The sequence below is a fragment of the Bos javanicus genome, chromosome 8, assembly GCF_032452875.1.
Source record: "Bos javanicus breed banteng chromosome 8, ARS-OSU_banteng_1.0, whole genome shotgun sequence".
NCBI classification, from domain to species: domain Eukaryota; kingdom Metazoa; phylum Chordata; class Mammalia; order Artiodactyla; family Bovidae; genus Bos; species Bos javanicus.
This window is the reverse complement of record NC_083875.1, coordinates 63,208,467-63,233,384: the sequence shown is the minus strand read 5'-3', so window position 1 is coordinate 63,233,384 and position 24,918 is coordinate 63,208,467. Positions and strand designations below refer to the sequence as shown.

Genomic DNA, 24,918 nt, shown 5'->3' with positions numbered 1-24,918 from the left:
CAGGAGGTGGTTCCTGAGCTGAATGAGTCCCAGGGCACAGGCAGGAAACAGCCAGGTGAAGAGGAGAGAGAAGAGGGTTACAGGGGGACAGAAAGCACAGCACAGAGGCTTGGCAGAATGAGAGTGCCTGACTTGTCAGGGGAAGGAGCCTGAGGCTACAGGGTTTAGAATCATCTCTGTCCCACAGGCACCAGCCTAGTTCAAGCCATGGTGTTTACTGCTGAGAGCATCAGGGGAGCCTCAGGCTGGCTCGTGTACCTGACCAGGCTGGCTCGTGTACCTGACCAGGCTGGCTTGTGTACCTGACCAGGCTGGCTTGTGTACCGCACCCACTTGTGTACCTGACCAGGTCACTCCCCAACACAGTCACAGATACTCAGCACCTCCACTAACCCACAGAATCATTATCAAATTCATCAGCCTGGCATGAAGAGCTTTTTCCTGATTTGACCTCAACGAACTCCAGCCTCCCCATCTTCTCGGTTTAAGTATTCCATGTTCCAGCCACTCCAGGCTGCTCCACATTCCGCAGCCTCGCCCCACACCATCACCCTGCCGGGGCATCACTCAAGCTATGCCCTCTGCCTGGAATTCTACCCCTCCTCCCCCACTGCATTCATCCTTCAAAGCCCTTCTCTCGGGCACCCTGTCCAGCCTTTGCAGTGCTCCCCACACCGATCTGGTAATTTTCTTTCCAAACACCCGGAGGCATCTTGCCAGGTCTTATATAATGCTCCTTCTAATTTGTCTTGGAGCACATTTATGCCATATCCCTCTCCCCAAAGAGACTGAGTGTCCCTCAAAGGCCAGCTGAGATGTATCCTAGTCTTCTCTGAATCCCCAGTCCCAAGTAATAGGTGCTAACATCTTTTGAATTGTCCAGAATCACACAGCACTGATGCTCCAGCAGGGAAAAGATGGTATTTCTTAGACGCCCTTCAGGTCAGCATCACACCTGCTACCCTGAGATGTTTGCTGGTCTACCCAGCTGCTGCCCCATGCAGGTCTGGGGAAGGGGAAACATTATGAAAGGTGCTAGAGTGGGGCTGCAGAATTTACTGATGGAGATTTTAGGAAATGCCAAACTAGAGAGTAAGACCTTTGTAATGTTTCCTTCAGGGATCTGGATTTGGTTAAATTCCTATAAACTCCTCTCACTTCCCCTCAGAACTTTCGGCAGAGCAGAACATCAGGCCATAAAACTGGCAAACTCACAGCGACAGACTTCAGATAGTCCCCAATATCATCTCTCCCCCTCTCCAGTAATAAAAGCACTCTACACGTAGCTGCGCAATGGCCACTATGGTAAAAGACTACATTTCCCAGGCTCCCCTGTGGCTAGGTTGGGTCACAGTATGAGAAATGTCCAGTGGCAATTTCCAGTAACTTTCCTTAAAAGATACTTGAAAAATGGCTTTTTTTCCTTTTCTCCCCACCTCCCACCCTTTCCCTCTATTCTAATGTCTGGACTGCAGTGATTATGGCCACCACTTTGGACCATGAGAATGGGGGCTACACCTTAGCGATGGAATGAAGATGAGCTGAATGCTCCCTGGGACTCTAGGAAGTTTGGGGAGCTAAGCTCCATACCTGCCCTAGACTTCCCACCTCTGGACTTACTTGAGAGATGAACAGAACACTGCTTGGTGGTGGTTTAGTCTCTTAAGTCGTGTCCAACTCTTGCGAGCCCATGGGTTGTAGCCTACCAGGCTCCTCTGTCCATAGGATTTTCCAGGCAAGAATACTGGAGTGGGTTGCCATTTCCTTCTCCAGGGGATATTCCAGACCCAGGGATCAAATCCAGGTCTCCTGCAATGCAAGCAAATTCTTTACTGACTGAGCTACCACTGCTTCAGTTATGTTATTTTGAATCTCTATTACTTATAGACAAACTGCATTCTAACTGACAACCTGGGTTCTCATCCCAGGGCTTTGAGGCCACACACAGGGCACTGGCGCTCTTGGACCTTGAATCCCCTTTCTGTAAAATGGTCAAATCATCTTTGGAAACTTCAGAATAAAGGTTTGAACTCTATATTAGAAGCAGATTATAGCAGTCAGTTTTGTCCCCACAGGGCATAACTGTTCAGTTCCATTCAACTGAAAAGACAGCGCATTATGGGGAAGCCCTGTGAGCGCAGCAGCATCTGACTGTGCAGACTGGGCTGCTGCACAGCTCCAAGGGCACGTGTGTTCTCTGGCTTATACGAGCAGTGGTTCCTGGAGCTACACAGTGCACAACTTGCACAAGTGTACCTGGCTGCCCTGTATCTGTGGTGGTACAATGTGGCTCTAAATTGCAACAACCCTAGATTCCAGTGGGCAAGTCATATATGCATGTTCAATAAACATGTATGAAGCACCCATTATGTTCCAGACACTGGGCTAGGTACTTTTCCATCTGTCTGTTTATCTGTCTAAAAATCTGTCCTGTGAACAGTCAAAATCGGAAACTGGGAGGTCTAAAGTCCAATCAAATGCCAAAACTTGGTTGCTTTTGTCTGTATATTTGAATGAGCTGGCCAACACTTTCAGACAGGAAACTTGCACATAAAAATTCAGATTTCCAGCCTTTCTTGCAAACTCAGATGATGGGACAGTGCTGGAGAGCACCTGGTGGAGTGGAATAGCAGGTGCCCTCTGGTCAAACACAAACTCTCCCGTCCGCCTCAGTCCCCACCACTCCCCACTGTCTCTGACACAGAGGTCAACGAATGGTTAACAATCATTGGCTCTGTTGTTGCTTCTATTCCCTGAGGGTGAAATGGTAAATGAAAACTTCCTTACGTCCATATCTCTTTTTAAGAGCAGAAAAGTAAGAAATGACCCAAGATGGCCATGTGCCTCAAGAAAACTGGCCCAGCTTCCTTCCTTCATTATATTACCTACTTGATGTTGTGGGGGCTTGTCTGCTGCCTTTTGAGTAGAAAGTGAGGGAGTGAGAGAGATGGGGAAGGAACTGGGGGAGGTGGGAAGGCAGGGTTGAAACTTTACCATGACTTTTCTTTAAGGGTGATCTGAATCAAATAAAGCAACATTTTTACATTTGTTAAATTTGGATAATGGGAACATAGGTGTATTCTGTACCCTACTATATGTTTAACGTATTTCCTATGAAAAACATAAAAATCAAAAGGGAAACGGCTCACTGGGGCCCTCTTTGGTGGGGCAGGTGCTTCACTGGGAGCTTAGAGGGGAAGGGTCAGGAAGGGTTCCCAAGGGAAGGGTGGAGAGGTTGGGCCTCTTGAGAAATGGGAGGATTCTATCTTGAGAATAAAGGGCTCCAGATCCAAGAGGTCACCCAGAAGCAGAAGTGGGGAGGAGGGGGTTTTGGGGAGGCTGGAGGCCTGCCTGGGGGAAGGTAGTGGGGTGCAGAGCCGGGTGGGGAGGTGGTCAGGGTGCCAGAAGACGGAGGGTGGGCTGGGGACATGCCGACACCTGGCCTCACTCGCCCTCACCCCACCAGGCCCACCCTTGGCTCCGTGCACGGCTGGCCATGTTTCTAAGGATGTGTGCCTATTTTTAGAGCAGAGATTTATTTCTTTCCATTTCAACTGTTTACTTCTGTCCTGGGCTTGTGAATCTGCCGGCTTGTGTTACAAGGGAGAACCACAGCCCTGTGAACAGACATGGCTGCTTCCTGCATGGCCAAGAGTGTCTTCTGGTCTATAGGATAGGATGTGGGCCACGAATAGGGAGGGTTTATGATTTTGTGGACTGCGGTTGGAAGTCATGTAGTGTGATCAGAAGTCCCAGGATTCTGGTGTGTCCTGGTGCAGTGGCTGATTTGCAGTGTGACCCTGAACAAGTCCCTTCCTTTCCCTGGATTTCAGGCTGCTGTTGTTATATTGATTTCTCATCACCAAAGTGGCGATAATACTCCTAACCTCAGGAGTAATGATTCGATGAGATACAGAAAGCACCAGGTGAATGACATGTGTGCAGGAAAAACTCTGTAAACCAGAGTTTCTTTTACCTGCGCTGTGTTCATACAGGCAGGGATTGGGGTGGGGCTTAGATCATCTCTAAGGGCCCCTCTAACTCGGAGATCCTACAGTCCCAGAGGTTTTCTCCTCCATCATTTCTCCCTGCAATTCATGGTCCCAGAATTCTTAACACATTATGGGCTGGGGGAGGCAGGTCTGTCACCTACCAGCTGTGTGATTTCGGGCATCCATTTCCTTTTCTTAGAGTGGTTTTAACCCCAACCTGCAAGGATCAATTTCACAGAATCCTCGTGGAAATTTTATGAGACACGGCCCATAAAACACAGGACAGCACCTGGCACGTAAGATGACCTCAACAGAGAATAGTTGTAGTTTTAAAATGATTGTTGCTGGCAGGGGCCTGTTGTTTTCTACTGTTGTTTTTATAATGTGTCACAGATTCCCAACTGCAGACTTCAGAATCAACTTGAAGGATCCAATTTCTTTATAAGTCTGGGATTATCTCTGCCTTCTTTCATGCAAATATTTTGATCCTTTTACTGAGACACTAAAAAATATTACTCCTTTTCCTCAAAGCCTCATTAACAAGTAAGATGTATAGTTAAATTCTTTAGGCTGGTAGTTTTTTTTTTTTTTTTTAAGATTTGTATTTATGTGAAAATAATGTAACAACTTCAAAAGAAACTGAATTAGAAAAAAAAATTTGCTGGTAATTCCCAGCTTTGTTCTCCAAGTTCCCTTCCAGGCTCATCCCACATACCCTCACTGGAGGTGGTAGTTAACAGCACAGGCTACTGGGTCTGACTGTCTGGGCTGGAGTCCCAACTCCTGGGCAAGCTACTTCATCTCTCTAAGCCTCAGTTTCCCCATCTTTAAAATGGGTGTGTGGGTGTGTTAGTCATTCAGTTGTGTCCAACTCTTTGCGACCCCATGGACGGTAGCCCGTCAGGCTCCTCTGTCCATGGAATTTCCCAGCAAGAATACTGGAGTGAGTGGCCATTTCCTCCTCCAGGGGATCTTCCTGACCCCGGGATTGAACCTGGGTCTCCTACATTGCAGGCGGTTTCTTTACTGTGTGAGTCACCAGGAAAATGGGGCTGATAACCAAAACTTGCGGAGGACGAAAGAGAATCCATGCAGGGCTCTGTCGCAGCAAATGCCGACTATCTATCGTTGCTCTAAGAACTCATACACTGTACCCTGCTTGAGTCACGGTGTGACCTGTCATCCTCAAACATGGCTATACATTACCCATTTTCCCCGCCGTCTGGTTCAGCCGAGCAGCTGGCTCAGCTTCAGAGCGGCATCCACTTAACTCCACAGAGACAAGAAAGGGCAGGTCCTCTTGGGGAATCAGTCAACAGCGGATACTTTTAGCACATGGAGCATTCCTCTCCCGTGGGAGTCCAAGTGCAACAATCTCATGATAAGCTCGAGTTTTTCCAGGCCGCAGACTAAGAAAGTTTTGAGGACTTCTTTTTTTTTTTTTTTACTGTGCACAAGTTTGGAATCTTCTGCTGCAAACAAAGCAGCTTTCCAATTCTGCGTACTCTACTGTGTCACATGACACTGAGGCTTAACAGTTGCATCACTGCAAACATAACCCCCTGCAACATTACCTGTTAACTGAATTCAGGTCATAAGACTGCGAAGAACTGTGCATAAAATCGAGATGCTTAGAGCTGGAGCGGGTGTCAGAGGGCATCTAGGCCAACTGTGTCCATTTTGCAGACTGGGAAACTGAGATCCAGAGAGGGAAAAGCACTTGCCTAAACTGGGAGCAGAGCCAGGATTGAGTAAGGATCTCTGCATCTCAGGTTGTTTCTAGGAGGAAAAGGGGACAATCTTTCATACAGTACCCTCCCCAACTATAAAGCCAGAGCACAGGCATGGCTCACACTATCTTCCTGAGGACTCCAGTGAAGCCTTTTAGTGTCAGGGCTAAGAGTGAACTCAGAGCTGCGTCATGGTTCTGCCACCGCCTCAGTTCAGTTTCTTGGACAAGTTACTTCACCTCTCAGTTTTCTCATCTGCAAAATGGGATGACAACAATGTCTGTACCACAGGATTAGGATGACAGTTGAATGAATGAATATTTTCAAAATGCAAGAACAGTGTCTGCACATAAAAAGTGCCATCTAAGCGCTTGTTAAACTAGACTTAAAACAGGAGGGGTAGAGCATGTAAGAGAGAGGACAGTGGGCCCAGAGAACCAGTGGGCTGGTTCTCCTCAGACGTGTGACCAATGCAAGTCCCCTCCTCTCTCTGGGCTCGGGTTCTGCTCTGTGAATTGGAGGGCTGGACACCCCCTGGTCTCTGTGTCCCCTCCAGGCCAGTGGCCCGGAGGCCTCTTGTGGTCTGCATACCTTTGGCCTCTCCCTGCGCTGTGATTTCAGAACATGGGTGGAGGTCAGGTGAAACTCAAGCTGGAATGTTTGTGCTCTCAGCAAGAATGGAGCCCCACTAGATCTTTTCAAAGCTCCCATCCTGACTTGCAAATCAGGTAATAGAGGCACCTCAGTGAAGGGCCAATTGTGAGGTGGAGACAAAAACCCCACTGGTCTCGGTTATCTCCTATCCTTGCTCTGATTTCTCTCCTCTTTTTCTTGAACTTAGAGAGAAAGCGGTCTTTGAAAATGCCCACTTGAAACCACAACGGTATGAGGATCACAGGTCTCAGGTTGCCAACCCTACTCCAAAATTCAAGTGTACTTGTACCTTCCTCCTGCCAGAGGGGGAGGTGGCACACTTTGGAGCCTGCTTGAAACCTGAGTCTCCACACCCTGGTCCTGTGATGCATGGCAAGACAGTCAGCTCTCTGTGCCCCAGGCTCTCCATCCCGCCTGTGTTCAGGCATACCTTCTTGTTAACCACCTGCGAGGAGGGCTCAGGTGTGTAAGGGCACAGAGGCCCTGGGAATTTGCTTCTGGGGCCAGATATCAGGAGTGGGGCCATTTGCCAGTTTGGAAAATGGAGCTCCCAGCTGAGGCTCAAACAGTTCTCAGGGGCTCTACTCTTAGAGGGTTCCTCTATCTGCCTACTCCAACATCTGATGTCTGGCTCTGAACCTTGTCATTATGCATCCAATTTGCAGCCACAGCCTAATCCTAACTCATCTCTGTCCAGGGACTCAAGACAACTCCAATAGCCTGGAAAGCAAGAGGCAGAAGGCTTTGGGGGCTTCTTGGGGAGTCTGTGCTTCACCCCGGGAGCAGTAAAGATTCTGCAAGATGATGGAAGGGTTGCAGAGAAGGGCAGGGCCCTTGCTTATCTTCAGGGAAGATCTCTGTCAGCAAACCCACCCACTCTCTGTCCTTGGAACTCCCTGAGTTGCTGAGAGAAGTCCACAGTTTTTAGGCTGCCTTACACCCCCCTCTCCCCCCATGTCTAGCCCCCTTCCAGGCTCAGCTAGCCCTCCACCGGAACCCCACCTACACTCCCCGCTACGACTGCTCTCTGTGCCTGAGCCTCTGCTTGTAGCCTTCACTCAACATAGAATTCTTTGTTTTTATTCATGGCTTAGAAAAATCCAGGGCCCAGTTTCAGTATCACCTGCTCTGTAAAGCCTCCTACCGAAAGAATTCATCCTCTCCCTGAGCTCCCTGTGTGCTCCCACTTGGGGTGTGGTTTATTGTGCCCGCTCCCCTCTGGTCTGAGCACCTGAAGGTCAACTCCAGTGGCCTCGCCTCGGGGACCATCTCCTCCTGATTGGGTGTAGGTGTGGGCAAGGGGTTGTGAATAGCAGGCAGAGGATACATTCCTGGAGGGGTTTGTCACTCTGTGGGGCCTAAAACCCAGGACCCCTAGACAAGGATTCTGGGTTATCTAAAAGAAGACATTTAATCAAATCTGGAGGTAGGACCAGTTTATAAGCTCATGGAAACTTAGCCCTGAATGGGGCCAATGAGGCTCCATCATTCCATGGACTGGGACAATAAGGTCTGAAGGACAGCAACTGGCTCAAGGTGATGTGAATGAAAGAGAGACAGCCAGGGTTGCCCCTAGAACATCTAACCTCTTGTCTTGCATCTTCTCTGCTAACCTACACTCCCTGTACACGAGCTGTGGTTACTAGAGGGTTAGTGAAATGGTACAGTAGTATTTACTGTATGGATCACTATTAAACTAGGTTTGAAGAGTGACAGCTTTTTAAAAAAAGACATGAAATACCCCATTTTTAATAAAAATATATCAAGTGGAAAATTTACTTAATTCAGTAATATTCATTCTGTACCTTCTCTGGACTGGTCCTAGGCCAGGGTACCAAGGATATACAGATACAATGATAGTATAGCAGGCCACCTTGGAGTCCCTCCCTTGGTTCTGTCACAGCTCTGTGGTGACTGGCCAAACCACATATGTGACCAGTGAGCTTCCTGTCTTGTGATGCCATAACCTGGCTGCAGAGGCAAATTCTGAGCTTAAACACACTTATATGTACTACTTATGAAATGCAAAGATAAAGACATCAAACCAGTGGAAGTAGATCTTTGTATATTAGTTGTTTAGTTATGTCTGACTCTTTGCGACCCCATGGACTACAGCCCACCAGGCTCCTCTATCCATGGAATACTCCAGGTAAGAATATCAGAGTGGGTTGCCATTCCCTCTCCAGGTTATCTTCCCAAACCAGGGACTGAAGCCATGTCTCTCACACTGCATGCAGATTCTTAACCATCTGAGCCACCAGGGAAGCCCTTTACTTCTCAGTTAAGTCATTCCATGGCAGACATTCCCTACCGTCCTGAAGCAGCTGGCTTGATGGAATGGTGGACAGGGCTTCTGAAAACTCAGTTACAGTGCGACCAGGTGGTAAAACCCTGCAGGGCTAAGGGTCGCTATGAGTCTGTACATGCTCTGATTCAGTGTCCAGTATGTGGTGCTGCTTCTCCCATGACCAGGACTCACGGGTCTAGGAGTCAAGGGTCGGCACAGGGATCCAGAAATTGCCAACATCTTCTGGATCATAGAAAAAGCAAAAGAATTCCAGAAAAACACCTACTTCTGCTTCACTGACTACACCAAAGACTTTGACTTTGTGGATCACAACAAATTGTGAAAAATTCTTAGAGATAGGAATACCAGACCACTTTACCTGCCTCCTAAGAAACTTGTATGCAGGTCAAGAAGCAACAGTTACAACCAGACATGGAACAATGGACTGGTTCCAAACTGGGAAAGGAGTACATCAAGGCTGTATATTGTCACCCTGTTTATTTAACTTCTATGCAGAGTACATCATGCGAAATGCCAAGCTGGATGAAACACAAGCTGGGAGAAATATCAATAACCTCAGATATGCAGATGACACCACCCTTATGGCAGAAAGTGAAGAAGAACTAAAGAGCCTCTTGATGAAAGTGAAAGAGAAGAGTGAAAAAGCTGGCTTAAAACTCAACATTCAAAAAATGAAGATCATGGCATCTGGTCCCATCACTTCATGGCAAATAGATGAGGAAACAATGGAAACAGTGACAGACTTTATTTTCTTGGGCTCCAAAATCACTGCAGATGGTGACTGCAGCCATAAAATTAAAAGATGCTTGTTCCTTGGAAGAAAAACTATGACAAACCTAGACAGCGTATTAAAAAGCAGAGACATTTTGCCAACAAAGGTCTGTCTAGTTAAAGCTATGATTTTTCCAGTAGTCATGTATGGATGTGAGAGTTGGACCATAAAGAAGGCTGAGCGCTGAAGAATTGGTGCTTTTTAACCGTGGTGTTGGAGAAGACTCTTGAGAGTCCCTTGGACTGCAAGAAGATCATCCTGATGATTCACTAGAAGGACTGATGCTGAAGCTGAAGCTCCAATACTTTGGCCACCTCATGCGGAGAGTTGACTCATTTGAAAAGACACTGATGCTGGGAAAGATTGAAGGCAGAAGGAGAAGGGGATGACAGAGGATGAGATGGTTGGATGGCATCATTGACTCAATGGATGTACGTTTGAGCAAGCTCCAGGAGATGGTGAAGCACAGGGAAGCCTGGCATGCTGTAGTTCATGGGGTCGCACAGATTCATACATGACTGAGACTAAAAACAACAACCCACTATCAACACTGGTACCCCTAGTGACCCACTGGCAAAAGTTTTGCTTCCTGTTCCTATGACCTTGTGCTCTGCTGGCCTCAGTCTTAGTTCCAAAGGGAGGAATACTTCTACCAGGAGACATAGCAATGATTCCATTGGACTGGAAGTTAAAACTGCCACTTTGGGGGCTCCTTATGCCTCTGAATGAATAGGCAGAAAGGGAATTTCTGTACTGGCTGAGGTGATGTGTGTTGATTACTGAGGGGAAAATTAGGCTGCTGCTCCAGAAGGGTGGTAAAGAAGGGCATCCCCCTGAAATACAAAGGATTCCTTGTATTTCTATAGGGCTTTCTCAGTATTACAAGGCCCAGGGATTAAAGTCGATGGAAAACTATAATAACTCAATCCAGGCAGGACTACTAATGGTCCAGGCCCTTCAGGAGTAGATCACTCCATCAGGCAAAGACTCACAGCCAGCTGAGGTGCTTGCTGAAGGCAAAGGGAGCAGAGAATGGGTAGTAGAAGAATGCAGTTATAAATGCCAGCTATGACCATGTGACCAGTTAGACAAACGAGGACAATATTGTTATGAGTATTTCCTCTGTATTTTTTATGAACATGTTTGTGTATGTGTGAGTCTATGTATGTGTGTATGCATTAAGTAAATATTTTTGTTTTATTCCCTCTATTATTCTCTTAATATGTAACAAAGAATGTACTGATTTTATCTGGTGGCATTTAGGTATTGTTAATTTTATATCATAGTATTAAGTTTCAGGCTGTCAAGGAGAAAATAAACATTACTCAAGGACTTTACTTCTTCTTCTGGCAGGTACCCAGGATAGTTGTATCACATTAGGCAGAATTATGGCCTTATTATTGTCCTATATGGAGATAAGTATGGTTTAAAAAGATGTGTATGGGTGCCAAGTTGACGGCAAGTGGACATGTGATGATTAATTTTATGCATCAACTTGACAGGGTCACAGGCTGCCCAAACATTTAGCTAAGCGTTATTCTGAATATGTCTGTGAGGGTCTTTCTAGATGACATTAACATTTGAATTGGTAGACTGAGTAAAGCAGATGGCCCTCCCTAAGGTGGGTGGGCCCCATCCAATCAGTTGAAGGTCTGAATACATGTATAACAAAAAGGCTGAAACTCCTACCAGTAAGAGGGAATTTCTTTCTGCCTGACCTTTTTGAGCTGGGTAATTGCTTTCGTTTTGTTTTCTTCCTTTGGACTTGATCTGAAACACTGGCTCTTCCTGGTTCTTGAGCCTGCTAGCTATTGGACTGAAACTATACCATCAGCTCTCCTGGTTCTCAGGCCTTTGGACTCAGGCTAGAACGACACTTTCAGATGTCCTGGGTCTCCAGGTTGCGAACTGCAGATCCTGGAACTTGTCAGCCTCAATCATCATGGAAGCCAATTACTCATGACAATAAATTTCTTTATATCTAAATCTATATATCTATCTATATATATATAGATATATATCCTATTTGTTCTATTACTTTAGAGAATCATGACTAGCACAACACACATACACACACACACCCCCCCACAAAGGCAAGATTACTCTAAGGCTATTGCCATGGAAGGAAAGGCGAAATGGTACCCCAGGTAGTCAGCCCGCCCCTCCCCCAGCCGCTAAGAGTCACCGTCCTGCATGTGTGACAATGTGTCCCCTTTAGTGCCTACTCACATCAGGGTCCAGCTCATCCAGCTCATTTTCCAGGGTCCTTAGCTCCTCTTCTGTTAGGCCTCCAAGGATTTCATCTTCATCCAGGTCACGGTATTTCTCTAGTTCTCGTCTGTACGACATTGTGAAAGAACTTTCTGAGCTGACCTACTGGAAAGAGAAAAATCTTAGAAAGATCCTTCTTGGATTCATTCTCAGAGCAAGCAGATGCTTGTCACTCACAAGGAGGCCTGGGCATGTTTTATGAATTGTCAGGATAATAATTACTATAATGGAATCCTGAATTAAGTTGGATTAATTCTCTAATAAACTGTGCAAGGTAAAAGTCCTGAGGGCATGCGGCTTAACAAAATGTAGTTGTTGTAATTGGCAAGGCCATTCTCCAATGCATGAAAGTGAAAAGTGAAAGTGAAGTTGCTCAGTCGTGTTGGACTCCCAACGACCCCAGGGACTGCAGACCACCAGGCTCCTCCGTCCATGGGATTCTCCAGGCAAGAGTACTGGAGTGGGGTGCCATTGTCTTCTCCGTTACGAGTAATAGATGATTATAAATGGCCTATGAGTCCCTGAAAACTGTTTCATTCTTCAAGTAGTTCAAATATTTTCTGTACAACTCTCCACACTATATACCCTTACGGAAAACATGAATGCTGGACATTCTGCCAAGGCCTATCTTAAAAGCAGGGTGAACATCAGTGGTTCATTGAGCACCTGCTGTATGCAGGCTCTTCCTCTATAACATCTCATTCAATCCTCAAGAAGAACAGCTGACGCTAACAGCTACCTTATACTACCATACACCAAGCTGTGATTAAGTAATTCCCAAGGACATCCTATTAATAATTTAACCTCTGCGGCAGGCATTCATTCCCATCTTGCAGATGAGGATGTTGAGTTTAGAGAGGTTGAGGGACTCACAAATCACACTACCAAGAGGCAGAAGAATCACCATTTGAACCAGATCTGCTGTGTCCCAAGCCCGCACTGTTCTAGCCACTGCATCCGCACCTTTTCACAGAATCCCCTAACTTCATGGCCAGAAGGAGACCTCCTCGTCCAGACCTTTCATTTCACCTCTGAGGGAGCTGGCTCAGAGAGGAAGTGACGAATGGGAGGGAGGCGGTCTGGGAAAAGGGGTCCAGGTCTGCCACTTCCCAGCTGTTCTCCTTGCTAGAGACGCCTACTGCTCATTCCCCATGGCACAGAGGTACCTGACACCCGTGTCTGGAGCCCATCTCTGCTACTTCCATAACTAGGACACTTTCACACTTGAGAATTCATTCAACCCTGGGGCCACACCCTGTAAATTGAGTCTTTTAACTAAAACCCTTTTGTCAACAAAGAAACTGAGGGATGGCTCAGTTAGGCCTGACTCAGAATCCCTGTCACCGGACCCCAGTGCTTCCACGGCACCACACAGCCTCTCACCTAACGTTGAACTGTGTCCCCTCCAAATTCTTATGCTGAAACGCTAACCTCCCCACCCCACCTCAGTAACCCAATCCCATGATCCAAGTAAGAATGTGACAGTACTTGGAAAGAGGGGTGTTGCAGATGTAATTAAAGTTCAGTGAGGTCATGCCAGAGAAGGGTGGGCCCCTAACTCAATAGGACTGGTGTCCTTATGAAAAAGGGAAATGTAAACAGGCACACAGGAAGATCATCACGTGAAGATGAAGGCAGAAACGGAGGTGATGCTTCTACAAGCCGAGGAATACCAAAGATTCCAGCAAGCCACCAGAACTTGGGGAGAAGCCTGGAACAGACCCTCAGCCCTTGGAAGGAACCAATCCTGCCAACACCTAGATCTTGAACGTCTGGCCTCTGGAACTTTAAGACAATAAATCTCTGCTTTTTAAATCAGTGTGTGGTACTTTATTATGGCAACCATAGCAACTAATACAATCAGCATCACCTTTCTTGCAGCAGCTTGTGGTTTCAGACCCCAGCGCAAACAAATACAAACAAAACCGTGGCTCATCTGTGAAATGACTGATGGAATTTTCCAGAGTAGAGAAAAACAAAACCTAGGAAAAGAACCAACTTATCAATCAAAAAGCTGGGAGTAATTGTTAATCTAAAACAAAGTAATTAAAAATAAACGAAAACCAAAGTTGACTCAGCTACCAGAAGAAGCCTCCATTTCAGGAAGAAGCAGAGATCCATGCTATTAGTGCAAGCCCGTGCCTGTGTGGGCCTATTTGTAGGAGAAGCCCGTGTGTGTGACAGCTGGCTTGATAAGAAAGGATTTGCTTCCCAAATACAGAAAAGGCCAGTGCTATCCCTTTTTCTAAGCATGGCTCAGCTTGAGCTGATGTCTCCCTCTGATCAGACCCCAAGATTGCAGCGTTCAGGCCATAAATGCCACCCCCCCCCACCGCCACCCCTTGACTCATTTCTTGACTTGACTATTTGTTTCCAAAGAAAGCACAAGCAACTGACAATGCTCTGGTATAGATGAAAAAGAAAAACAACCCTTCCTGAAGGCTCTCAGAGAATAACCTAATTTGGATTTTCCTGAGTAGGGAGCCAGGAAAGGCCCTGTGATCTCCATCTCGGGGCCAAGAGGACCCTAGTGAAGGGCTCAGATGCTTCCTGACCATCACAGAGACATCTCCAAACTGGCATCTCTCAGGTGGGCTGCAAAACACATTTCTGGTGCTCAGACAGATCCTGGGTTGTACACAGTTGCACAGGACTCTGGACTCCCCCTGACTTCTCAAAACTGTCGGTGTGCTTGCTACGACAGAGGTCCATCACCACGATGGTGAGGGTGAGCAGAGCAACCCTGACCTCTGGGCCAGGAAACTACATCTCTGAGAAACCTCTCCTGGAATCGGAACCTCATGGAACAAAGTTTGGGAAACACAGCCTTGGCTTCACCTCTGGGTCACATGAGGGACAAGAAGGGACTGGGGGAGAGGACCAGCTGAGACAGGTTTGGGACCCTGGGAGCTGCCCATGCTTGACTCCTTAGCCAGTTGACTCATTTTCCTAGATGGTTGGCACTAACGTCCTTAGAAAAAGTCATGGACGGACCCTGGAGAAGGGACAAACTGGGAAAGGGAACAGACAGGGGAGAGAGGAATCCACGTCAAAACAGTCGGGGGAGAAAGGAGCTGGGAAGAGGCGAGAAGACATGTAGGTGGCAACCAGGGGCCTGCTAAAGGAGGCGTGGGGCTGGCTGGCAGGCACCTTCCGAGATGCCCTCCTGAGGGCTGCAATCATTAAAGTTCCTGGAGAAGGCTCCGTCTTAGTGCACACAGGAAAGTTACTGTTCCACTTATACACTCCGAGGTGCCAATGAATTTAAAAATCATATTTCAAAGGATTTAAAAGGCCCTTTCTAATGTCAAATGTCCTGTGAACAGAGTGACAAGGCATTTCATTAAATAAGCTGAGAGGAACGGAGAACTCCTAAGGTAAACTACGAAGCTGTCGGCTTCAAGCCACACTCATCCACTTGGCTCCCAGGGGTGGTTTCTCTAAAGTGAGATTCTTCTCCTGTGTTCAGTGACGTGTGGCTGGAGGTCAGAGAGAGACAGGGCTGGAGGGAGGTGAAAACACCGTGTTAACAAGAGCCCACTGAAAGCTCGGCTTTAAATGATGGCTTGGAAGAGAAGGTATTTTATAGCTGTTAGTAAAAGCCTCTGTTTCCTAGTAAAAGAGGTGTCACAGATGGACAGCCTGAGATTCACAGGACTTTGGCCAGAGTGCTAGCTGAGGTGGTAACTCGCTGGGGTGACCCTCGATAAACCCCTCCCCTCCCCTGGGCCTCTGTTCGCTCATCTGTAAAATGAGTATAAATGGACCAGGAAGTTCTGCTTGTAACCTAGCCCCCAGGGGTGGTGTTCGCCCTGTGCTCAGGAGAGACCTCAGGTTCCGAGAAGTTTCTCCAGACCCCTGCAAGGGGGTTAAGTGGGAGAAGCTAAGCAAGGGTGCTTCCCCAGTACTGCCTGATTTATTGGGGGTTCCATAGAAGATTGCTCTTGACAAAAAGATTCACCTACTAAAATAAAAGGTTGATATCCACTGGACTGAGTTTCTTCATCTGCACAGTGAGGGGATCACAGTACTCAGGCTCTGAGTCAGGGCAGCCCCTGGAGTACCCACAGGTGCTATGATGATGAGCCTGCAGCAAGCAGGTAAGGGGCAAAAGCCTGGGGCTGGGGCGTGGTTAGCATGGGCACCGCACCTATCAGACATTATTACGAGGCTCCCATGGCTACTGCCACTGCTGGGGCTGCTCCCTTCCCCTCTGCATCCCCTACACGCTCATCAGACTGCCATGCCCCCAGGTAAGGAGCTGTGTCTTATCCTTATGGTCCTGGTGCCTAGCCCTGCACCTGGGGATGGTGTTGGTTGGGCACGAGTACATCTGGGCTTTGATCTAGTGTCTTGGGAACTTGGGGCAAGTCCCTCTCTTCTCGGGTCCTCTACTTCCCCATCTTTAAAGTGGAAAGATCTCGGAGGGCTGGGAACCCAAGAGGGGAGGGATGGGCAGGAAGGGGTGATGCTGCTGCCTGCCTTACAGATGGGCTCCTGAGCGAGAGCTGGTGAGAAAAAGAAAAGGACAGCTCGACCAATTTAAAACACATTTAAAAACGTTAGTCTTCCAAGCCCTGTGTATTTTTACATGAGTGGCATGTCTGGCCTCCCAGCTTCTCAATGGCAGGAACCTTAAGTGCTGCTAAATATGCAAAAAAGAGAATTTACCACCTGTGCCAGGGAGTAAAAGTAGGCAGGGTGGACAGTAAAAATGAGTGGGTCAAGCACTGAGGCCATCCCTCAGGAAGCTTCAGGAATGGAAGCTCTGGAAGTGGTCCCTGGAGTACCAACAGATCTTTCCCAGGAGGTGGGCACAGTCACATCTGCTGATGGCTCCTCCAGCATCTGCCCCAGGGGACACTTGGGCAGCAGGTGCTGGAGCCACATCTTGATTTATAGACCACACTTCCCCGAGGTCGGGAAGAGCTGAGTCACAAATTCAAATGAATGTTTTCCAGTTATACCATCTTGTTATCTCAGCCACAGAAAAGGGAGGTGGATTTACAAAACAAAGCTGATTTCTCACAGCCTCTCTCCTCTGTTTTTGTCTCTTCTTCTCTTTGGGAAGACATTTTGGCCACACGGGATTTAAGCCCGTGATCCCTGCGCCTCTCCCTTCCACTGGGTCCCCTGCCCCTCCTGCGAGAGCAGTCTCCCCACTGCCCTCCTCCCCAGGGCACCTCTGGGGGCAGCAATGCTTTATACCACATGACCCCTGACCTCCCCTGATGACTGGACAGAGTAGATGCTGGGTTCAAGGACAGCCGATCCATTGGCTAGTCAATGACCTATGTGGTGGCTTGGATTTAAAAAAAAAGAGTTGGATGAATGAGCTCCTTCATTTCCTGGCATTTTGTACTGGTTCCTGAGATTGCCCCAACAAATGGAGGGGCCTCAACAGAAGAAATTCACTGTTTCTCAGCTTAGGAGCTGGAAGTCCAGAATCTAGGTGTGGTGGGGTTGGTTCCTTCTGGAGGCTCTGAGGGAGAATCTAGATAGCGAGTTGAGAGATGGGCAACATGGTGTCCCCAGAAGAGCCCCATCCCTGCTCCTTGGACCTGGATGGCTGCCGCTCATGCTGGATTCCCATCAGACCCTCGTCCCACCACCATCCGTACAAGGCCCAGCCCCTCCTCACGCTCCCTTGCTGCACTCAGGCTGAGTCCCTGTTCCTTGCAGCCTAACAAGTATGTGACTGTCTCCATCTGCCTCCTTCCTTTCTCCCCACTCCTTCTCAGGCTCCCTGATGACAGGTTCTTCTTGGCCTGCCTGTTCTCCTGGCTACTGTCCTCTGCTTACATCTCACACCCTCCCTGGGGGCTATCTCCGAGGTGGGGGGTCAGTGTCCAGTGATAAGCTGATGACCTTCCCATGGTCTCTCCAGCCCGGGCTCTGCTGGGCACATCTCCTGGAGCCCCTCTGGCTCCATGAGCCCAGCCCTGAGTGTGGCCAGCTTGCCACCACCACCACCTCACCCTGCTGCCATCAGCCACCCAGGCCAGACACCCCCCCCTCACCTCCCCCAGCTCTGGTAGGTCCCCACACCTGTCAATCCTCTCGCTCATTTATTCTTTTGAATGTTACAGTTTTTGTTGTTGCTGTCATTTGATTGTGGTAAAATGCACAATACAAAATTAATTTAACAATTTTAAGCGTACAGTTAGTTCTATAGGATTAAGTACATTCACGCTGTTGTACAACCGTCACCACCACCCATCTCCAGAACGTTTTCATCTTCCCCAGTGGAAACTCTGTCCCCCTTGAAGCCCTAAGCCCCGCTCCCCTCCCCCAGCCTCTGAAGCCACCGTTTTGCTTTCAGCCTCTACCAATCTGACTACTCTAAGAGACTCTCCGTGCGGAATCACGTGCTACTGTCCTTTAGTGGCCGGACTCCCGTCTCTCTATCCTTCTCCTCTCCCTCGTCATGGCGATTGCCTATTTTGGATTTGTGTTATCACAGCCGGCTCCCTGCCTCAGTTCTCCTACCTTCTGTCCACATGTCCCTCAGCCTCCAAACGATGCTTGTGAAAGTCAGTTCTGATGCTGCTCCTGGGTTGAAGCTGTCTTGAACAGTCCCCATTATGACAGATGGAAGGCCAACTCCCCAGCCTGGGGCCTGAGGCACTCGGAGACCCGGTGGGCTCTGTGCCGCCCCAGCTTCCAATCCCCACAAGGCCCTCCCCTTCCAGCTGTACCCACCTCCCCTCCCTGAGCACCCTGACATCCTGGGTCCCCTCAGCATGGATGCCCTCTCTCCACCTCCGTACTGGAGAGCCGAGGCCTCTCTGCTGTGCTTCCATGCCCAGTGGAGGAGACCTTGGCCCCCACACCCTCCAGCCTGCAGGCTGGACTGGGCGGGCGTGGCGCCCCACCTGACCAGCATCTTGTGCACAGCTCAGACTGCAGACGCCGTTATTGCAGGTCAGTCGGGGATACAGACGCCTGGAGCTGGGGGGACACCTGAATTCTAGCCCAGGCCAGTGACTGCAAAGGGAAGAAAGTCAACTGTCTCTTGACTGGACAGGGCGGGGTAGGCTGTGGAAGATGTAGACAAGTGGGTATTGGAAGGCTGTGGCAGGGCTTGCCGTCCTCAATGTCTACATTTTGGAACAGCATCATAAAACATGAGGCAACAATTACAGCAAAACAATTCCAAAGTGCAGATTAACTCTGCAGATCAACACAACCAAACCAAAACACCACTCCCATGCCCGCAGTTTCATGTCCCCTTGCAAGGCAAGACACGAGTACCTCGGTGTGGTGTCACCTGTGATTGGGTCCAGAGAGACAGGAGAAGGAGAGCGCTAGACCGAGAGAGCCAAGTCTCCTGCGTGACAGCCTGAGTGCTCACCTCGCCCTGAGGAGGGACTCTCCCAGCCAGGCCTGGCTACAGAATCCACCGAGTCCAGCGCAAAACAGGACTGCGGCGTCCTGAGTTCAAACAGGAAAAAACTGCCATTAGAAGTACCAAGACATAAAGTTTTCCCTTTCTCTCATGGTCTCTGTCCTGATCCGTCACACTGTCCTTAACATTTATGATTGAGTGTCGTGATGTACACAGGCGCCTGGGTGCTGTGACTCTGTGCATGCAGGCCAAGCCCTCTGGCTGCCAACTTCCCTCCCCTGGCCCAGGTGGGACACACACACTCTGCCCTGGTAGGGCACCTGCCAGTTGGGCCAGGTATCTCCCCTTCCAGTGGGGCCATTGTCCAATACCCAGAGATGGGTGATCCCCATGGTACCCCAACTTCTGCACCAGGACACCAAATGCCTGGATCCAGGGATGACGAGAGGCTGTCTTACAGAGCTGCCAGCTGAATGCACTGGGGGCAAGAGCCCCGGTAGCAGCTGGGTAGGGGTGGGAAGGAGGAGGCTGTTTGGATCTGGGGGTGTCAGGAGGCCAGGCAGCTGGAGTCTAAGAACCCGTCCCCAGGAAGCAGATAGGCAGCAGGAGACGGGACCTCATGTGAGCTCAGACTCAAAGCCCCAGTGTGTGCTCCATTGTCCACAGGACTTCACTTAAAAATATACATCCAAAAGTAAAATAAAGAATTTCAAGAAAATGACTGCTGAGCAAGGGTACTTCTGAGAGCAGGGGTCCATACAGCTGTACAAACTGCAACCCGTTCCCAGCACTCTTCCCAGGACACCTCCCTCCCCCAAGGCCCCAGGGCTAGACTCAGTCTTGGCTCACCTAGGAGGGTCCTTTCCTTCCCTAGTATCTTCCAACCCATTGGAATCTCCAGTCCCTGGAGTCTACAGGAAGTTAGAGACATTGCACAGTGGCAGAGGGCCACTGGGATAGGAGTCAGGGGCCTTGACTACCAGTCCTGACTGTGGCTGCGGGCTTGCTGTGTGGCCTCAAGCACGTTGCTCTACCTCTCTGGATCTGTTTCCACAACCTAATTCGCTGAGTGTTTACTGAGCACCCACTTTGTGCAGGGCACAGAGGGCCTGCTTGGGAGAGACAGAAGTTAACAGGAGAGTCCTGATCCTCAGGAAGCTTACAGTTAAGTCGGGAGGATAAGACCCACATAGAAATTCCTGAAGTGGTGTCACACACATCCTCTCTTCACCCACCACCCTCAGGGGGAGGCTGAGCTGATGACAGGTGAAAGCATGGACTAGGGGTCACGCAGTCCTGGGCTGCCCTGCCTCTAACTGGCTGGGCAGACTCGGGCATGGTGCTCAGTACCTCTGAGCTTCATGGATTCATTTGTATGGTGAGGGCACAAACTGATTTCTTTCTTCTTTCTCAGTCCCACAGAGCTCCAGCCCAGTAAGCCTACCCAACAAGTGTTAGAAGGATGGTCATGGCTGGGCAACCATGAGGAAGGTTTGGGTGTTCTCCAGAGACTGTCCATTCAACATAAATCAATGTGGGCCAGAGCCACGGTGTGACCTCAGTTGCATTAATAAAGTCACGGTGGACAAAGTAAGCACATGATGGTTTTGCTCAGCTTCAGGTTGGAGCTCAGCTCTGGGCCCCAACTCTTGCACTGGGAGTGTGTGACTTTTTTCTTCTTTTTTAATAAGGCATTGGCTATATACAGTCAAGTGGGTAAGTCTTAGGAGCACAGCTCACTGAATCTTCCCATATGCATACAACTATGCCAACACCACTCAGATGAAGATACAGACCATTTCTAGCCCAACAGAAGGCTTTCTCATCCCCATCCCAGTTCATCACCCTCAACGGTAACTAGCATTTGAACTTTTAACACCATCTAATAAACTGGCTTTGACTATTTTTGAACATCATATAAATGGACACATACATTGGTTATGTTCTTGTGTCTGGCTCCTTTCACTCAACATTATATCCATGAGCTTCCTTCATGCTGTGTGTTAGAGTGGCAGGTCATTCTTTTTCATTGATGCATAGTATTCCATTACCTGACTCATATAATTTATTTACTGTCAACGGACATTTAAGTTATTTCCAGTATTTGGTAATTATAAGTAGTGCTATGAATGTCTTTTGGTAGAAATAGTCACTTATTTCTAAATATGTACCTGGAGTAGAATTTCTGGATCACAGAATAGGCATATGCTTAGTTTCAGAAGATACTGTCAAACAGTTTCCCAAAGTAATTGTATAATTTTACATCCCCACCAGCAGTGTTTGAGCAACCCCATTGTTCCACATCCTTGGCAACTCTTGGTATTGTCAGTAAGTTTCCATTTTAGCCATTACAGCGGTGGGTGTATTTCCCACTGCTGTAATGTGTCTCATTGTGCATTTCCCCGATGATGAAGCATGTCAGCTGAGCACATTTCATATGATTATTAGCCACATGGGTGACCACTCCTGTGAAGTGGGCCTTTTCTCTTGAGTATTTCTAGCTAAGTCCAGAGAAGGGGGCAGGGTGTCATATGAAGAACAGCTGAAGGACAGAGGGAACATGGTCACACTCAGCAAACTTCTAATGGACTGACCTGGGGAGGAAGGAACAAAAATGGTCTATGGATCACAGCACTCAGAAGACACAGATTTAAAACTGAGGTGACCAGGGCGTGGATTTCTGATCAGCACAAGAAATTGTCTAAAAATAAAAAATGCCCGAGGAGGAGCTGGGCTGATTCAAGAGGTGGTGGGTCCTTGTTATGCCAGGCATGTGAGCAGAAAGCCGAGAGCCCTAAATGAGGTTTTCCAGGGAGGGCTGATGTCTTGACTGATGGCAGGTTTGGGGAATTGACAAGATGAGATTATAAGTCCCCTCAAGACCTGGTTCTATTATGAAAGATATGTTTGGGGCCATTGAGTAGAGAACATGGAGACTCAGAGATGATCAGTTCTCTTTGAAAGACTTGTTTTCTGGTTTGTTTGCTTTATTCTTCCTGCTGATCTCATTCTCTTACTCACAAGGGGCCTTCTGAAAAAAGCAGGGCAACAAAACACAGCATTTGACTCCATCACTCTCTGCAGTGGCTATGAGCCAGATCCCAGTTCACATGTAGCCTCAAAGGTCCAAACGTCTAAATGGTCAACAGGTTTAAATTAGAAAAGTGCGCGTATGTGTGTGTGCACCAGTGTGTGTTTTAATTCTGCACCTCCTGAGGCCATCACTGTGTCTGAGTCACCACATGAGTCATTGTAAGCAACAGTGTTTCAGGAAAAGATGCTGAACCCACTGCCCTGTCCCAGCTGGCCGGTCCAGCTGCCCTGCAAGTCCTGCCATACTCCACACTATAGTTCCTTCTTCCTACCTCTCTGAAACTGCCCTGACTCAGGCCACCACAATCTCTCACCAGCCTCTTGCCCTAACTCTAGCCCATGACATCTTTCTCCACACCAGCTGAAAAGGGTACTAGCAAGCTAAATAGCTAACACCAAGGGAAGGGGCCATCAGAGTTCTGCCATCAGAAGCATCATGTTATTGTACCCCATCTACCTCGAGCCTGAAAGCTTCTTGAATAAACACCCTTGTCTCCCACGGTCCATCATAGAGTCCTGCCTCTCTCAGGGGCTGAAATCAGGTTTGTTGAATAAGTGAATGAATGAATGCCGGGCATTATTACTGGCATTGACAGCCACAGAACAAAAGCCTTGGTGGAATTAAAAGGTGGCTTGTAGAAAAGCTTGCGAACTCACTCCTATTCTCACTGTCCATTTCACACCTGTGAACTTTGTCACCTTGCCTTACAGCAGCAGTTAACATACGTACAGCTTTATGAAGCACATTTTTGTATTTTCTAAAAAGTCAAGATGAAAAAGTAGCATGGGCAATGCCAAAAGGCAAGCTGTGGGGGGAAATATGTGTTGTACATTGAATAAGGGCTAACTTTTTTTAATAGACAAGAGTTCCTAAAATGAAAAAAAAGAAGAGCCCAGCAAAAATATGGGAAGAGGGAAAAAACAGGCAGTTCACATAAAAAGAAACAGAAATGGCTAATAAACCTATGAGCACAGAATGAAATCCACCCATAAGAGAAAAAAGTAAATCAAGAAATGAGACATCAGTTCTCTTCTATCAGATCGACAAAGATAAGAAGTGCCATCAATGTTGGGTGTTGGGTGGATGGATGGAGGAAAGAATGGAGAGAGGGGAGGAAAGAGAAAGGGAAGATTGGAGAAAGGGAGGGATGGACACATGGATGCATTCCCTTAGATGACCCCAAGGGAAACAGGGAAGGAAGACATAAATTCTGGTTCAAAGTAAGACAAATAAGGAAGACTTCATAATTTGGGACCATCTGAGTTATAGCTAAAGGACGAGTTAGATTTAGTGAGAATCCCTGGTGTTCACAAGATGTGGAGATCAACATTCTCACACAGAATAGAAGGATGCTTTGGTACACTGTCTCTCAGGACAGATTAAGCCACATCTACCCAAATGCACACATGCTTTAACACAGCAATTCCACTTCTAGGAATTTATTCTTCTAGTTTAATCACTGAATTGTACAAAGATATACATACAAATTATCTGGTTATTGTCTGAAAGTGAAAGTGTCAGTCACTCAGTTGTGTCTGACTCTGCAACCTCATGGACTGTAGCCTGCCAATCTTCTCTGTCCATGGGGATTCTCCAGGCAAGAATACTGGAGTGGGTTGCCTTTCACTTCTCCAGAGGATCTTCCTGACCCAGAGACTGAACCCGGGTCTCCTGTATTGCAGGCCAGTTCTTCACCATGTGAGCCAGAGAAGAATCAGAATAACCAGAGAATCTGGTTATTATCTATATTATCCCAAAATTGTAAACCACACAAAAATTCATCAATAGGGCAAATGAATTATAGTGCAGATGTACAATAGGATGCTACTAACACCATCCTTGAGGCTACCATTGCCTGTTATGCCAACGTACCTTCTAATTACAAGCATTATTCTATATGTACCGCAAGCTTGGCACAGTGCCAAACCCTTTATGTGGATTATCTCATGCAATCCTAATACGTCTGTGAAGTAGGTACTTTTAAACTCCCATTTTAGTTGAAGAAATGGAAAAGCAGTAATCTGACTGCAGCAGTTTCCTGGGGCTGCCGTAACAAATAACCACAAACTGGATGAATTTGAACTCCAGAAATTCACCCTGCTGCAGTGCAGAAGGCCAGAAACTGGAAATTGATACATGGGCAGGGTTGGCTGTCTCCATGCTCCTCTAGCGTCCAGTGACGACCAGCAACCTTAGGCATTTCCTGCCTTGTACCTGCATCCCTCCAGTTTCTGCCTCCGTGGTCACAGAGCCTTCTTCCTTGGGTCAGTCCACTCTATGTCTCATAAAGACCCCAGTCATTGCATTTAGGGCCCTCCCCAACCCAGCATGACCTCATCTTAATTCATTACATATGCAAAGGCTCTATTTCCGAAGAAGGTCACCTTCTGAGGTTCTGGGTGGACATGACTTTTCAGGGGACACTATTTAACCTACTACAGTGGCCTAGGTAACAAGGCTCATAAATAGCAGAGCCGGGACTTGAATCCAGACAGGCAACCTGTACTCATCACCGCTGCTCCACGCTGCCTTCTCATAATAGCACACACTTTTCTAATATGAATAATGTTCCAGATGCTGGCTTAAGCATTTTACCTATAATAACTGAGTCCTCACAACAACCCCACTTCATATATGTGTGAACTGAGATCCCCACAGTAACCCTACATTATAGATAGGGAAACTGAGGCACATGGGGTTAACAGTTACCCAAGTTTACACAGCCAGTAACTGACAGAACTTAGATTTG

General features: G+C 47.9%; 1 protein-coding gene across 2 annotated transcripts in view; it reads right to left on the bottom strand.

Annotated features, from left to right (window-relative positions):
- The window catches only part of TMOD1 (tropomodulin 1), an 89,001-nt gene that overhangs the window by 55,915 nt on the left and 8,168 nt on the right, over positions 1 to 24,918 (bottom strand). The window contains exon 2 of one of the 2 annotated variants that reach the window (XM_061425746.1): positions 11,686 to 11,832. In XM_061425746.1, coding sequence (XP_061281730.1) covers positions 11,686 to 11,805 — 120 coding nt within the window. In that variant the 5' untranslated portion in view covers positions 11,806 to 11,832. The remainder of the gene's footprint in view (positions 1 to 11,685; positions 11,833 to 24,918) is intronic. The other variant, XM_061425747.1, reaches the window with a different exon arrangement.